The sequence below is a fragment of the Pollicipes pollicipes genome, unplaced genomic scaffold (assembly GCF_011947565.3).
Source record: "Pollicipes pollicipes isolate AB1234 unplaced genomic scaffold, Ppol_2.1 Scaffold_4002;HRSCAF=4701_pilon_pilon_pilon, whole genome shotgun sequence".
Lineage (NCBI taxonomy): Eukaryota > Metazoa > Arthropoda > Thecostraca > Pollicipedomorpha > Pollicipedidae > Pollicipes > Pollicipes pollicipes.
Genome location: NW_023596420.1, coordinates 35503152 through 35517285, shown reverse-complemented (window position 1 = coordinate 35517285; position 14134 = coordinate 35503152). Strand labels below are relative to the sequence as shown.

The 14134-nt window shown below is 50.3% G+C and overlaps 1 protein-coding gene across 1 annotated transcript; it reads left to right on the top strand.

Annotated features, from left to right (window-relative positions):
- Positions 1-3883: 3883 nt before the first annotated feature.
- LOC119094429 (uncharacterized) lies at positions 3884-8941 on the top strand. Its single transcript, XM_037217489.1, has 4 exons — positions 3884-3891; positions 4229-4404; positions 8383-8493; positions 8913-8941. Exons 1-4 carry the CDS (start codon positions 3884-3886, stop codon positions 8939-8941), a joined length of 324 nt encoding a protein of 107 aa, XP_037073384.1.
- The last annotated feature ends 5193 nt before the right edge of the window (positions 8942-14134 follow it).

Here is a 14134-nt window from a genome sequence, read left to right as displayed (position 1 = left end):
AACTATTGATATTAGCAGCAACGGAAAGTTCATTTGAGGCCCTACAATAACATTGCACTTTCGAGAAAAGCTTGAATTACACGTAAAATCTTGACTTCAACCTGAGTTTCTTACTAAACAACTAACCTTGCTTTTTGTTTCTAAAAACCGACTTCACCTGAGTTCCTTTCCGATGATCAGCAATGGCTATTTAAATGGCATGGCATTTGCAAGCTACCTTAAAAGTAGCTTGCAAATGAGGCCAAAACTCCTACAAGGTAAACAGCCAATGTAAAAACATGCCCCCAAATGCATGCTTGTTAAAACATTATTTAAGAACCTGTCAAGTTTAATGGGCAATCTAGGACGAGATGCATTCGGCCGCGAGAAAAGTATTCAACGAAGAATTATAACCGATAATCATTTACGGATTAATTTATATTCACATTCAAGAAGCCCATATTTTCTTCATGGATACGGCACGCACAGTAAATGGTCAGAGCTATGCGTCGCGCGGTAAATATTCCCTGTCTTGACCAAGCTCTAAAAATTATACGAGATTTGCCCTCGACCTGGAATATCATTCCGAAAACCTAAAAGCTCTGGCTAGTTTTCCAGATTAGCTGCTGGCAACACGCGGTGCGCATCTCAGACTCGACTGAAGTAAATGCGTCGCGCACTGAATTCTTGTTCGGACAATCGCCCTCGTCTGGCGTGTGTGTGTGTGTGTGTGTGGTGTGTGTGTGTTGGGTGTGTGGGTGTTGGTGTGTGTGTTGTGTGGTGTGTGTGTGTGTGTGTGTATGTGTGTGTGTGTTATGTGTGTGTGTGTGTATGTGTGGTGTGTGTGTGTGTGGTGTGTGTGTGTGTGTTGTGTATGTGTGTGTGTGTGTGTGTGTGTGGTGTGTGTGTGTGTGTGTGTGTGTGTGTGTGTGTGTTGTGTTGTGTGTGTGTGTGTGTGTGTGTGTGTGTGTGTGTGTGTGTGTGTGTGTGTGTGTGTGTGTTGTGTGTGTGTGTGTGTGTGTGTGTGTGTGTGTGTGTGTGTGTGTGTGTGTGTGTGTGTGTGTGTGTGGTGGTGTGTGTGTGTGTGTTGTGGTGTGTGTGTGTGTGTGGTGTGTGTGGTGTGTGTGTGTGTGTGTGTTGTGTGTGTGTGTGTGTGTGTGTGTGTGTGTGTGTGTGTGAGGCACGTGCCTTATATTCCCAGACGTGCCGGATATCGATTGATCGTTTTATTTCGTCGGCGAAAAACCGGTAATAGATGAAACTGGCACATCCCACACTTTCAGTTTAAATCCAAATCACATATAAATTCACTGCAATGGAAATCACATCTTGATTAATCTAATGCAACACACATATTGCCAACGACCAACGCCAGTTCAATATTAGGCTCCGTAACAAAAATCGCCCAGTATGTGCTGTAATGCAGCATCAGGACTCGTGCTGTTTAATGTCTGTAACCTTTCTCGCCAAAGAAGCGCCGGCTCAATATTTAAGTCGCATTGGGCGGTGCGCGTTCAGAATGTCCCGAGAAGTCGCGAACAAAGCAAAACAAATGGAAGTAAAAATTATGCGTTTTAGCTGCACTGTGAAAGAATTATTCGACTCTGTTTTGTGAGAAACAATGGCGATGGGCTCGGTAAGGCCCGAATAGCATTGTCTCATACAAGAAGCCGTCCGACAATAAATATTCCACGACCGATGCATGGAAGTAACCAGCACATGAACGTGAAAAGGAGCCGGTGGAGGTGCTACCTGACTACTTATACAGCAGGTGAAACACATGATCGTACACATCTTACCGTGATAGCTCATTCTGGCTAAATGGCCCGTGACATTAGGGGTTTACGATGCATCACCACTCGTAATAGATTATGCATTATGAGTTCCTGCGGGTGCGGCGATCGACCGCCATTGTCCGGCTGGCATGTGTGCGCGGTCGGTGTGTGAGTCACGCCGGATCGCGGGCGATCCAGGCCGTCAGTGCCGTGTGCCGCATTTCCTGGCGAGGCGGTGGGGGGAGGGAGACTCAGAGGCATTGGATGCCCCGTCTGGATCATCTTGCTTGCCGCTTCCTGATCTAATTTTAGTCGTTATTACACCAGGCATCAGGTATTAGCCATAGCGTCACAGTGAATCCCCGACTGAATGAGGTACGTGTCACGGATTTTCTGCTTCGCAGTGGTGGTTTGCGTACACACGGTGTTGGCAGCAGCTTTCTTGGGTGCTGACAGAAACTGCATCAGCATCCGACGTCCGCTTGCCCTCCTGTCACCGCTAACATCAGCCTGGCATGTCCGCTTGCCCGCTTGTAGCCGGTAACATCAGCATCAGACGTCCGCTTGCCCGCTTGTCACCGCTGACGTCATCAGACGTCCCGCTTGCCCTCCTGTCACCGCTAATATCAGCCTGACATGTCCCGCTTGCCTGCTTGCAGCCGTTAACATCAGCATCAGACGTCCGCTTGCCCGCTTGTCACCGCTGACGTCATCAGACATTCGCTTGCCCCTCCTGTCACCGCTAACATCAGCCTGACATGTCCGCCTGCCCGCTTTGCAGCCGTTAGCATCAGCATCAGACGTCCGCTTGTCGCGTTGTCGCCTCTAACCGTCATCAGACCGTCCGCTTGCCCTCTTGTTACCGGCTAACGTCATCAGACGTCCGCTTGCCCGCTTGCAGCCGTTAACATCAACATCAGACGTCCGCTTGTCCGCCCGTCACCGCTAACGTCATCAGACGTCCGCTTGCCCTCTGTTACGCTAACGTCATCATACGTCCGCTTGCCCTCTTGTTACCGCTAACGTCATCAGACGCGTCCGCTGCCCTCTTGTTACCGCTAACGTCATCAGACGTTCGCTTGCCCGTTTGCAGCCGTAAACATCAACATCAGATATGCCCTTGCCCGTTTGTCACCGCTAATGTCACCTTGTGGTCCGCTTGCCTGCTTGTCAACGCTAATGTCATCAGTCGTCCGCTTGCCCGTGTATAACCGCTAACACCAGCGTCAGATGTTCGTTAGCCCGCTTGTAGCCGCCAAAAGAAACATCAGATGTCCGCTTGCTCGCTTGTCGCCACGAACAGCACGATGCATGGACGCTGGTGCTGGATCCTAGCACGCGGTCATTCAGCTAGCAGCTTAATTAGATGTGTGGAAAACAAACAAAATGAGACCATAGTTAAGTGTTATTTACAACAACGCAGCTGGCAGGACTTCAGCTATGCAAAAGTAGTAGCGCCCCATGAGGAAGAGACACTTGTGTCTTCTGAGGCACGTTACACAATTGACTCACATGCAAACTTATTTTTGGGGTTGGCGGGCAGGGCAAACCCGCGGACAAAATGAGAATTGTACGAGAATAAAAAAAGCCGTGTTTCCATCCACTCCGTAGACTATTGCGGAACTCGATGATGTGAGAAATAGGAAATATGATGTCCATGTGCGTTTGTTTTGCTAGTGGCTGTTGATAACAGCTGAGGGTGGATTCTTAATCTCATGTGGAACGGCATGGAGGTAAGGCGAATGCATGGTAATTATCTCTGGACCCACACCGGAGCTGGGTGACTGAAGCACTTCAGACCATGGTCATGCCTCGCCAGATTGGGACCTTGGTCGCTGACTGGCATATCATGTATGCCAATTATATCTGGCGTTCCGAAAAAGCCGCTAGGGTCTTCCACCGTACCCATGTGACATGTACTAATCTCTGTGTGGGACACTGTAATTTGCCGTTGTGCCCCTGTGCCGAGGGAGCTAGTTCGTGGAGGAAATTCGTTTCCACAAATCATTTCTTCTGACACTATCAGACAGCGAAAACAAGGCTGGTTGTGACAGGTGAAAGACAACATAGCGCGAGCGATTGTTACGAAGTTTGAAGCTGGAGTTTCTCGTTCCGCTTCCAGCCCTGCCATGCCCAGGTGAGGTGGTTGTGAGATTTTGCACCTTACAGTGAAGTAGCGCTCATGAGTGCTCACGCTGCCATGCATCCACCAGAAGTATACCATGCATACTTCTGGTGGATACGCCGAGGGCAAGCAGATCCGACGTTGCAGAAGCTGACGATATCATTACCGCGGCTAGCGGTGGTTTGCCTTGATAACCGGATGCACAGATGTGCTGTCGACAGCACCTTACATGGTATGTCGACTTGGTGCAGCCAACCACGAACCGTCCGCCCACGGGGTGCTGATGACTGCACTAGCGCCATCGCTTGGTGCCCGCAGATACGACGCGCGCGGCCGGCCCGCCCGGCAGAGGCCAGCACCTTGCAGATGACCTGCTGTCGCCGCGGGCCCGCACCCATTACCAGCTGTCGCCACCGGGCCTGGTACTGAGCGGATTGCGGCAGCTGGACCAGGGCGGCTACATCTGCCGCGCCGACTTCATCCATTCGCCGTCCAGAGTGGGCGTCACCAACCTCACGCTGATTGGTGAGCGTCACCAGGGTCCTCTGATTTTCAGGCCGGCCGCACCATCATCAAATTGATTGGTACGTGCTACCAGGGTCTCCCTGTTTTCAGCAAACCAGACTGACCGACAATTGTCACAAAAATGGCGGAATTAATGCCACGTCTTGTCACGTTTCCTGCATATTAGCTGAAAAGGCAGGTTGTGGCTACGTTTCCCAGGACGTGATTCTGGCTGTGGCTGGATGTGCCCACGTTGCTAAATATCGGGACATAGCTAGGCCTCGATAAGTATCGAGTTTTGGTCACGATGTCGCACTCAGAGTTTGTTTGGTTTTAATGGCAGTGCACTGATATCATGGAGTGATCCCTAATTCAGCTGCACCGCCTCACGTCCGTTCATTTCCCAACTGATCTCATTTCCCCGGCCAAAACCATCAGCCGTGTCCACGTGCTTCGTTCCTGCCTTGCGCCGAAGCCTCGGATAGCCATAATTGGCTTGAGTGTAATCTACTGCCCAAGTTGGTCCTCTGGAGCCGGAACATCCTGAAGTCATCGGTACCGTCAGCCAATTTTGCTCAGCGGGCAGCGCTGTGCGCACTACGCCGATTGCCAATCAGATAAGCGCGCAGTGTTCCGGCGAGCGAGGCCCTGTTCCGCCGATGCTCGCTGCTTGTTGGACACGGGTGCTCAATCTGGCGCGGAGCTGCGTTCGCTGCGCGGACGGGCGTCAGGTTTTAGGTGTCTTTGATCTGTCGGCGGCACAAATTTGCGATCCTCTGTTTATGGAAGAGTTGAAGTTGTCGGCATGGAGGGCAACAGCGCATTTCGTAGCCAGCTGCATATGCTACAAGTTGATCCATTTTCGAGTAGCGGCTCTTTAGTTCCGGCGACCGTGGCGACAGGCAAAATGCGGCTGCTATGTTGGTCAAGCGTTGGACAGCTGCCGCGGTGCGCTGTTCTGGCGCCTGCTGCCAGGTGGCTGACTTCAGTCCGCAGGCATGCTTCTGCTCACAGCTGAGGTCGTTCTGGCCAACGCCAAGCCTGCGCGTCTCTGTTTTCTCATAAACGCCCGGTAAACAGAGACCTTTGTCACTGTCAGGAGTCCAGGACAATTCAGTTAATTACACTGGAGTTTCTCGTTTCCGAGTCGGTAAACAGCAACTTCTAAGCTACGGCGCCCAATGTCTTGAGTGTCTCGTGCCCTTGCGGCCCAAGCCCTGTCCTGCCACCGCGTACCAGCTCTATTTTCGCTTGGCAAATCGAACCACACCGGCTGAGTCCGTTGTTTACTTAATGCTCGGCCATCACGGCGGACTAAGATTGGCTTCGCTGATGTTATCAAGATCCCGGAGCATGGCAGAGGCATAATCAGTTCCACTTAGCACAAATGAAGGGCAGTAAGTGTCTGTGTTTAATCTGTTCACACAGAAGTTGCGCTTCTGTTTCTGCTAGGAGACACCCTAGACGGAGTGGAAAATTATTGTACTTTCATTTCTTGAGTAACCTAGCAGGGCATAACACTTTTTCCGTAGACTGTTCAATCCGCTAAGTGCGGCTAATACCATGCGATTGTCGTTTTTTTAAATGGGCGGTATTTTCAGCCATCATTCATCGTAAACAAAGACATGCAACTCACTTTCTCTCTTACTTTGTTATCAAAAGAAGGGCGTCTGGCTCAGAAAATTTATGCGTGTTGTATGCATTTTATGCATCATTATGTCAGTGCTGCCCACGTAGAGAAGACGTGGGCTGCTCAGCTTAATCTTTCCCATCCCACCAGATTGCTGAGCGCTATATTTGGAGTCAGTCTGCGTTGTATAGTATCTTGATAGCCTTGTTGGTGTGCGGCCCACCCTCATGCCGAATATGCAGCGTGTTTCATATATTTCCCTTGCAAGCAGTATATAGACTAGACTTTTTGGAAATCACTCGAACAGATGTCGAAACTGATCTTATGTCTTCGAATTTCGGAGTGAGAATGACTCGCGAACATCGTTTCACTGACGCTTACTTACCCTTTGTCATGCCCGTGTTTATTCGACTGTTACTTAGCTTGTTCACGCCGTATTCCACTTGCATCTAGTTCTGACACGCACGGATAATAGGACAAGGAGGGACGAATAATGATAGCACTAGCAATGATGATACTAGTCTAATAATACAAGTGTTAGAAGGGCTATGAGACCCATGCTCACGGTGACCGACGGTTTGTTTACCAGCTTCGGATGACTCGCCGCTCGACACTACGGATGCTCACATAGTTGTCTTCCTGCAGTCCAACACCAGTCAGATGGCGGTGGCAGCATCTCGCTGTGTTGCTGCTGCAAGGAGTCTTCGGCACGGGCCCGGTTTCGACACGAGTGTTTGGAGTCTTCCCGAAAAATGATGACTATGTGTCGTCATCATACGATGTTATGCAACCGCCTGATGGGGGAGGGGGAGGGATAAGGTAACCCCTCCGAGCTTTGAGACTACCTATTGCATCGTTCTAGTCAGGTTCACCAAATTTGCAGTAGCTGGTAGATTGGCAACTTAGCACTCTGGAGGACATAATTTTTCCTTATCACACTGAGTCGCAACGTCTTTAGTGAAGACCTGCATGATGACTTTGCCTCAGCGTGCCATCATTCGCAGTTTCCGTTTTTGTGTTCCAATAATGTGACCTGCCAGTTGAGGTCAGTCATACTTTACCAGGGTCTTATCAAATCACGATCAGAGGTCTTGAGAGGTCAATGTACAAGCATCGGACCAGAATTATCTGAAAATCCATATTTGTGATGACATAAGTTATCATTATATTATCACTTTATTATCACTTTATCATAGTGTGTTATCAAGCGACATATAGTACAGTGACTTATACTTACAGACAAGTGACTTATATCAAGTGACATACATTATCACTTTAACTCACCAAGGTCCAAATAAATAACTTATGAATGGCACGTGAAACATAGGGGAAATAAATCATTTTCGATTGGGCGGCCGGAAATTGAAGTGATGTGGCCTTGACTCAACCCGACCTGGTCATTTACCTTTAGCGAAGTGTTGGACGTGGCGAATGTGATCTTGAAATGCAGCTCGTTTTGTGCATACATGAGCCGTACCACCAGCCGCCAGAAGATGACTTTGAAGCTCACGTGCTAAGCCATGGCGTCCGGTCGCGGTAATGCAAAAACAAGGAGTCATGTCCAGAAGCGGCCATGCGGGGCCTTGCTCTGGAGACGCACGTGAAGCCTAAGCTGTGCATTTTCATCGGAAGAAAACTAGTCATCTCTTTTCGTGGCACGTGCAGAACTTATCCGAAATCAAGAGGCAAGCACGGACAACTTAGTTACTGGATAGGGGACGGCAATGCAGTAAATATGTCAATATGCAAATAATATGCCAGACCAGGAAATATTTTCATATCCTGGCTATGGCATGATTGCCAGACTGCATTATCCGATCCTTATCGGACTTGACTTGTTCATACAGACGTGTGAACTTGTTCGTTTTCTTCCAGATTTTTGCCGGGAAAACAATGTAAACTGCTGAAATTTGCGCTACTCAGACTAGGGAACGCCTGCCTACAGGCTTACGCCCCCAGCCGACCCTTACACTAAAAGTCGCCAGCGCATTCAAGTCCTCGAATGTGTACGGTGACGTCACGTCGCACCCAGCATTGCCCTAAAATGGCCGTCTAAGTTCCCGTCTCAGCTGCACTGCGTAACACACAGTGCAGCAGTCGTGTTGACTGGCTTGTGTCAGCTTGCGGGTACGTTAGTTACCTGCATGAATTGCGCTTGACTAGCGGACTACTCAAATGGGCATGTTGAAACAGGTGCTCCAATAACTCATCGGTGGCGTGTTTGAGGGCGGAGGATTTGCGTCACGTGAAACGAACAGCTGCGTGGACAGTCTCCGCATACCGGCGGCATTGTGACATCGATCGGCACGCTTGCAGCGTTTAGTCATGACATGCCAGTGACTGACATTGCCGTGGGCCGGTGTCCGCAGTGCCGCCGGACGTGCCCAAGGTGTACGACAGCGCCGGAACCCGGCTTCTGGACGTGACCCCGCCCGTGGCCGAGGGTCAGCCCCTGACCCTGACCTGCGAGGCCAGCGGAGGTGAGCCTCGGCCCACTGCAGTGTCAGTGTCAGTGTCAGTGATCACCGTCAGAGTCTGCGTCGCAGTCAGGGCCAGCTTTGGTGTGGCTAACTTGTGTCTGCATCAGCGTCAGTGTCAGCGTCTTCGTTGGTGTCGCTGCCAGTCTTGGTGTCAGTGACACCGTCAATGTATGCGTCCCCATGAGCGTCAGGGCCGGCGCCACTGTCGCTATCAGCGTCAGCGCCACTGTCGTCGCCAGTGCCCAAGGCCGTGCCAATGTTGGTGGCACTGGCGATACGTGCGGTGATCGCCGCGTATCTGCCGCTCGCGTTTGTGGGTGCCGGGAAAGAAGCGCGGTGTTTCGAAGGGAGCGAGCTTCGCCGACCGATGATGACTGCTGGGAGGCCCCAGTAACGATCTTCCTCTCGCGCCTTCACAGAAGGCACAGTGGCCATTCAGGCTGAGTAGCGTGACGCCATTCGCCCCGGTAATGACTCAGCTGCCGTGGCAAGCTGCGGGCGGAGCAATGTCATCGACAGTGTTAGCCGGTCGATTCGTCCCCAACTTTGTCGCCGCGAACGAAACTTATCGTAGAAACAGCTGAACGCAGTGTTCTGAAGTTCTCGACATGAAACGCAGCGAGGCGATAGCCAAACTACGGTCCGCAAGAAACGCAGGCTCTTGAGCTTGTCTCACGAGCCCTGACAGAGTGACACTGTCATGAGCCGTGGCGGCCACATCTCATGACTAAGGCCTCCGGCGAGGTCAGGTCTGTTATCAAGAGCGTCCCCGGCACCAGGAGTGTCCTCCGCACGCCCCTCCTGATTGGGGTCTCAGCGCGTTCGTGATCGCCCTGATCAGAGGGTGGCAGCACGCAAGTGCGTGTCAGACAATGACGGTCGATGGCCGCGTTCCGGGGCGTCATAATACATAATCTATCACGGAAAACTGGCACGTACGTGACGCCTGGTACTGACGGCCGGGCATTCCCTATGGTCTGTACCCTTTTTCGTTGTTGTTCTTTCTTGCGTTAGCACAGGTAAATCTAGAGCTGCACTAGGGTGATCTAGAGCTGGAGCTGCACTAGGATGATCCTTTAGCATGTCAGATTGACGGTCCGGCCATGCCCTCTTTCCCGTTCGTGCGGATGAGGATGTTGAGCTGTTGTTCATGGTGACGCTCAGACAAGATAGATCACTGAAGAATTTTCAGCATATCCCTGGACAGCCCTAGCTAGTTTACATAGGTGGTAACCTAATTACTGAAAATATCAAGCAACAAAGACGCGGGAACCCCGAGGGGGGGGGGCAGTGGGGCAGCTCCCCCCCCCCACACACTTGAAAACTATGGGGTTGGCGCCCCTCCCCCCTCCCCAATTTGAGTGCCCTGTGCAGGGCCAATTCCTTATACGTAATGGGCCGATTCTGAACTGTAAAGGCGTTATGCAAGCATCTAAGGTGTCCTTCTGTTCCGTCGAGGGCTCATTCTGAGCTATTTTGGATCCATTCCGACCAAATAAGGGCACTTTTGAGTCTATCAAGGGCCCATTCTGATCTGAAGACGGCTCATAATTGGCTGGAGGGCCCATTTTGGCCTGCAGAAGGCCATTCTGGCTTGTAAAGAGCCCATTCTGCCCTACTGAGGCCCATTCTGACCCGTGGAGACTCCATTCTGACCGGTAGTGTGCCATCCAAATCTTTAAAGCGCCTATTATTGGCTTCAGAGGGCCTATTTTGTCCTGTTGAAGGCCCATTCTGACCTGCGCAGGATCCAGTTGACTGCAAAGGCCCCCATTCCGGCTTAAATGTCCCACTATTTAATATAATCGGGGCCATTTTGACATTTGGGAGTTTTGTTCCCCAGCTCGAACATAGTTCCTACACCCCTATCATGCAAAGCTTGAAAATGCACCAAATCATGACGGAATGGCACGAACAGCAGGTGATAATGCTGATGACGTGGCAAGCGCACGCATGGTAAAATAACGTTTGAATGCATTTCGAAAACTTGCGCTTTTTCTGTGAGTAGGGCGATGTAGCGACTTGGCCAATATTCGTTGCCAGGCTACTACACCGCACATGGCGTCGGCACTGCCTCGGTACCATATTCAGCACTTCTGCAATCTGGTGATGTTTTAAACCCAACACAGGTTGGTTCAAGGGAATGCTCCACATCGGAAGATATAGCGGTAAGCATCAAATATGATGAAGAAGCTCACTAAGAACCCAATGATATACTCTGAAGTGGAAGAGGTTGTTCTAGACAGTGCAATTTCTCCGTTTAGCAAATATGCTCTTTAACACGTCATTATTTGATTACGTCATTGTATCTCTCACGACATGGATTGAGGAGTCAATCGATGGCCTTTATATCTGGAAATCGTGCCCACAAACGCCAGATACAAGCGACTCCGACAATGGCAGCTGTTCTTGGCCTTGATCGTCGCATAGCCAATGGGGATGGCAGGATTTTTAATGACGTTTTGAGGCGTCATGATGCCTGGGTGACCTTGAAATATTGTCCCAAAACAGTCTGCACATCTGCGCGGGCGTGTAGCTCAACAACTAGGGAGTTTACGTCTTGGAAGGACAGGGCTGTGAATTGTACCGAATGATCTTCAAGATGGCTGGGTCAGTTTAAAATCCCAGATGAATTTGGAGCAGTCCCTTTAATGGATGTGACGCGGCTGCTGAGAGAAACGCTTATTGGCTGTCGTGGGCGCGGAAGTCATGGGGCGCACACGGATGCGGCATTTTTAATCCCTGAACCTTGCAGCACTTGCGCAGAGCGGAAAAACGCCTGTGCCAATACGGCGTGTTAAGTGGATTATTGGTGTCGCTAGTAGACTGAGATGCTGTTAGGAAGGCCTTTGCTAGTTCTAATATACCTAGAAAACAACTGAGTTTGGTTGAAAGTTTCCGTTTATGATGCGTATCGCCCCATTTAAGACGCGCCAAACGCTGGTCAGCGCGCAAGTTTACTTTGCCGAAGTTGCGTACCAATATGGCAACCTCCCAATATGCTTTATAAACGCGGATCTTGTCTGGTTGCAGTGGATTTGGAACATCAGACTGGCACTGAATGCGGCTATAATGCATGATATACAACATTAATAACTTGTTTCTCGTAATTGGCTTGAGTTAAGAAGAAGCAAATGGGGTAAGGTACAAAGCTCGTGGTAGGGTCGATATGTTTTAATTAATCCTGTATTTTCGGGTTTCGGAATTGTCATTGTCGGATACAATGCATAAATAGGTTCAACAACGAACCGCATGCCAAGTATTAAAACACTTGGTACACACCTCGCAAACACCATTGTTTTGGTTTGTCAAAACGTTGCCGTGTTCACTGACCATTCGCTGCGAACAGGTCGCGGTCCGGAGTAATGTCGTTACCTTTGCCAGGAAGCAGCTATCGCACGCGACTGTACTGCCCCAACCACTGAGCGCATTGACCCCCCGCGCCGCATATCACGTGCCTGCGGCGCGCCGTGGTCTAGTCTGTGTCCGGCACCAAACGTGCAGCGTGGGACGGATGACGTGCTCGCCCTGCTGAGATGGTTCGGTGGCTGGCGCGGCCTGAGGTCGTGTGCAGGTGTGCGATCCAGGCCCATGCTTGCTGCCTCGTGTCTGGGTGATGGGCCCTCCACGCGCCCGGGCGCCCCTGGCGGACCAGTCCTGTTGGGCCATCCAGCTCCGCCTTGGGATTAATGATCGACCAATGTCCGTGTTGGGCCTGGCCAGAAATTTCCTCCATGCCAAGCTCGATTATTGGCAACGGCTTTTGTGAGGAACAGGAGCAAATTCAGTGAGATGTATCTGTGTATGTGAATGCGTTGGATCGTATTAAGGTGGATGGACTCGAGCCTCCCTCTCCCTTCCCAATTTTCAGGGACTCGGTCCCCCTTACTTGACAGGAACTCTCGGATACCAGGGATGTAGGCTCATGGCAATTCGAAGCGTTGCGATGCAAAATCAACGAATGTTTTGAAGCTCTTCCAATGACAGAACTAATGAGCTGAATGTGAGGAGACCATATCATTTGGGGGGTTTCTAGGTTGATCAAGCCAGGACGGAGCATCGAATCCCTCAACGTCTAGGTTGTAACCACTTTCCAGTGGTGACAGCCAAGTCATACTGCATAGAAAAGGCTTTCTTTCCTGTCTGTACATTTAGACGCCCAATGTTGCAGCGACACGTTAAAAAACTCCGCTCTCCCAGAATGTTTTTGTTGTTAGTGTTTCGATAATAATGTATCGAAACACTAACAAACAAAACGGTCTGCAAATCCATATTTAGTGGCATTGGCCTATGCTCCTGTCGTTAACGATTGTGACACAAACGCTGGAGTTAATTATTTATTTCCGCTCGCAGCAACGCATGCATTTCGCACCCGACATTGACCAGGCATAGCAGCCCTCTTTTCGTGTCTGTAGTACTTTTGCAACCTGCGATGAAGAGCAATAGCAAAGAATGACGAAGGTCCAAAGATGATCATATCCTACAGGCTGCCACATTCTACAATTCAAACTGGTGGCCATCTTTTCTTTGGTGTGAGGTCCAAATACATAGCATTAATTAACAACAGCCGGATACTCACGTTTGTTCCACAACTCTGAGAATTCGTTCTGGATCTGCGCGTTCTGAATCAATAGCCCTCACTGGAGCCACCTCAACGTAGCAAATATTTACTCAGTTAGTGCTGATGAATGTTTGTGATGCACTTTTCGCCGTCCCCGCTCAGACCCCCTCCACGCCCCGGCTCGTGCATTTTGGTGCGCACTTTGAGTAGCTCACTCGAAGTGACTGGCACTTGCCATTTGCGGCGGAACCATATGTTGTCGCAGGGTCAATAAGAGGCGCCCATTGGCTGCTGGTGAAGCGGTGTCCTCGTTGATTCATGCAAATATGACTGAAATGGCAAGCAGCGACCGGAAGATTACGTTGTACACGGGCCATAAAAATGACGGATGCCAGCGTTGCGGCTTGTGGAAATATTTGAAATTTCAGGCCCGATGAAAGCCCACGAAGTATCGGCGCATGTTTTTAGTATAACCCGCATAGCAAACTTCACCAAGCGCGACTAAAGCGGTGGTGACTTTAAATCCGCTGGCTTTGGTTTTGACCTTGTTGACCTCTCGCGGTGACCTGGTGGGACCTAGTACAACGTGACTGACTCTGAGTGGCGGACAGCCAAACCAGTCGATGAACTGTGTTAATTAAATCCAAATCAAGAAAGTCTAGGCACGAATTGCTGCATGTGTGGCACAAGCGTCGCAGTCCTTTGCAACCTATGTCATAGTTTAAGTGCCCCAAAACCCAAAACACATTTTTGGTTCAGAACGCTCAGACTAATCAGATGTTGTGAACCAGTAATTATTGAACCAGCCTGCTACGGGTTGGATGCTGTATTCGAAGCTCAGAGGTGGGCTAATTTCCCCTTACACAACCCGGCAAAGGCTGTTGAGACCTACTCGACCAAAAGCTCGCAAAGCCCTTTTATATCAAATCTTAGCCAAGGCAGGAATATGGCGAGACACGAAATCTAGAATGTATTGCGATGAACCCCGATTATATCTGGAGTGCATTGCGATGGACCCCCATTTTAATCAGCACCTAATAACACCACATTCAGAAGCCCAAGCCTATCACCCTGGCAATA

Coding starts and splice junctions, on each gene's coding strand:
- LOC119094429 (XM_037217489.1), top strand. Junction 4,405..8,382: donor CACCAACCTCACGCTGATTG/GTGAGCGTCACC, acceptor CGGTGTCCGCAG/TGCCGCCGGACGTGCCCAAG. Junction 8,494..8,912: donor GACCTGCGAGGCCAGCGGAG/GTGAGCCTCGGC, acceptor GCGCCTTCACAG/AAGGCACAGTGGCCATTCAG.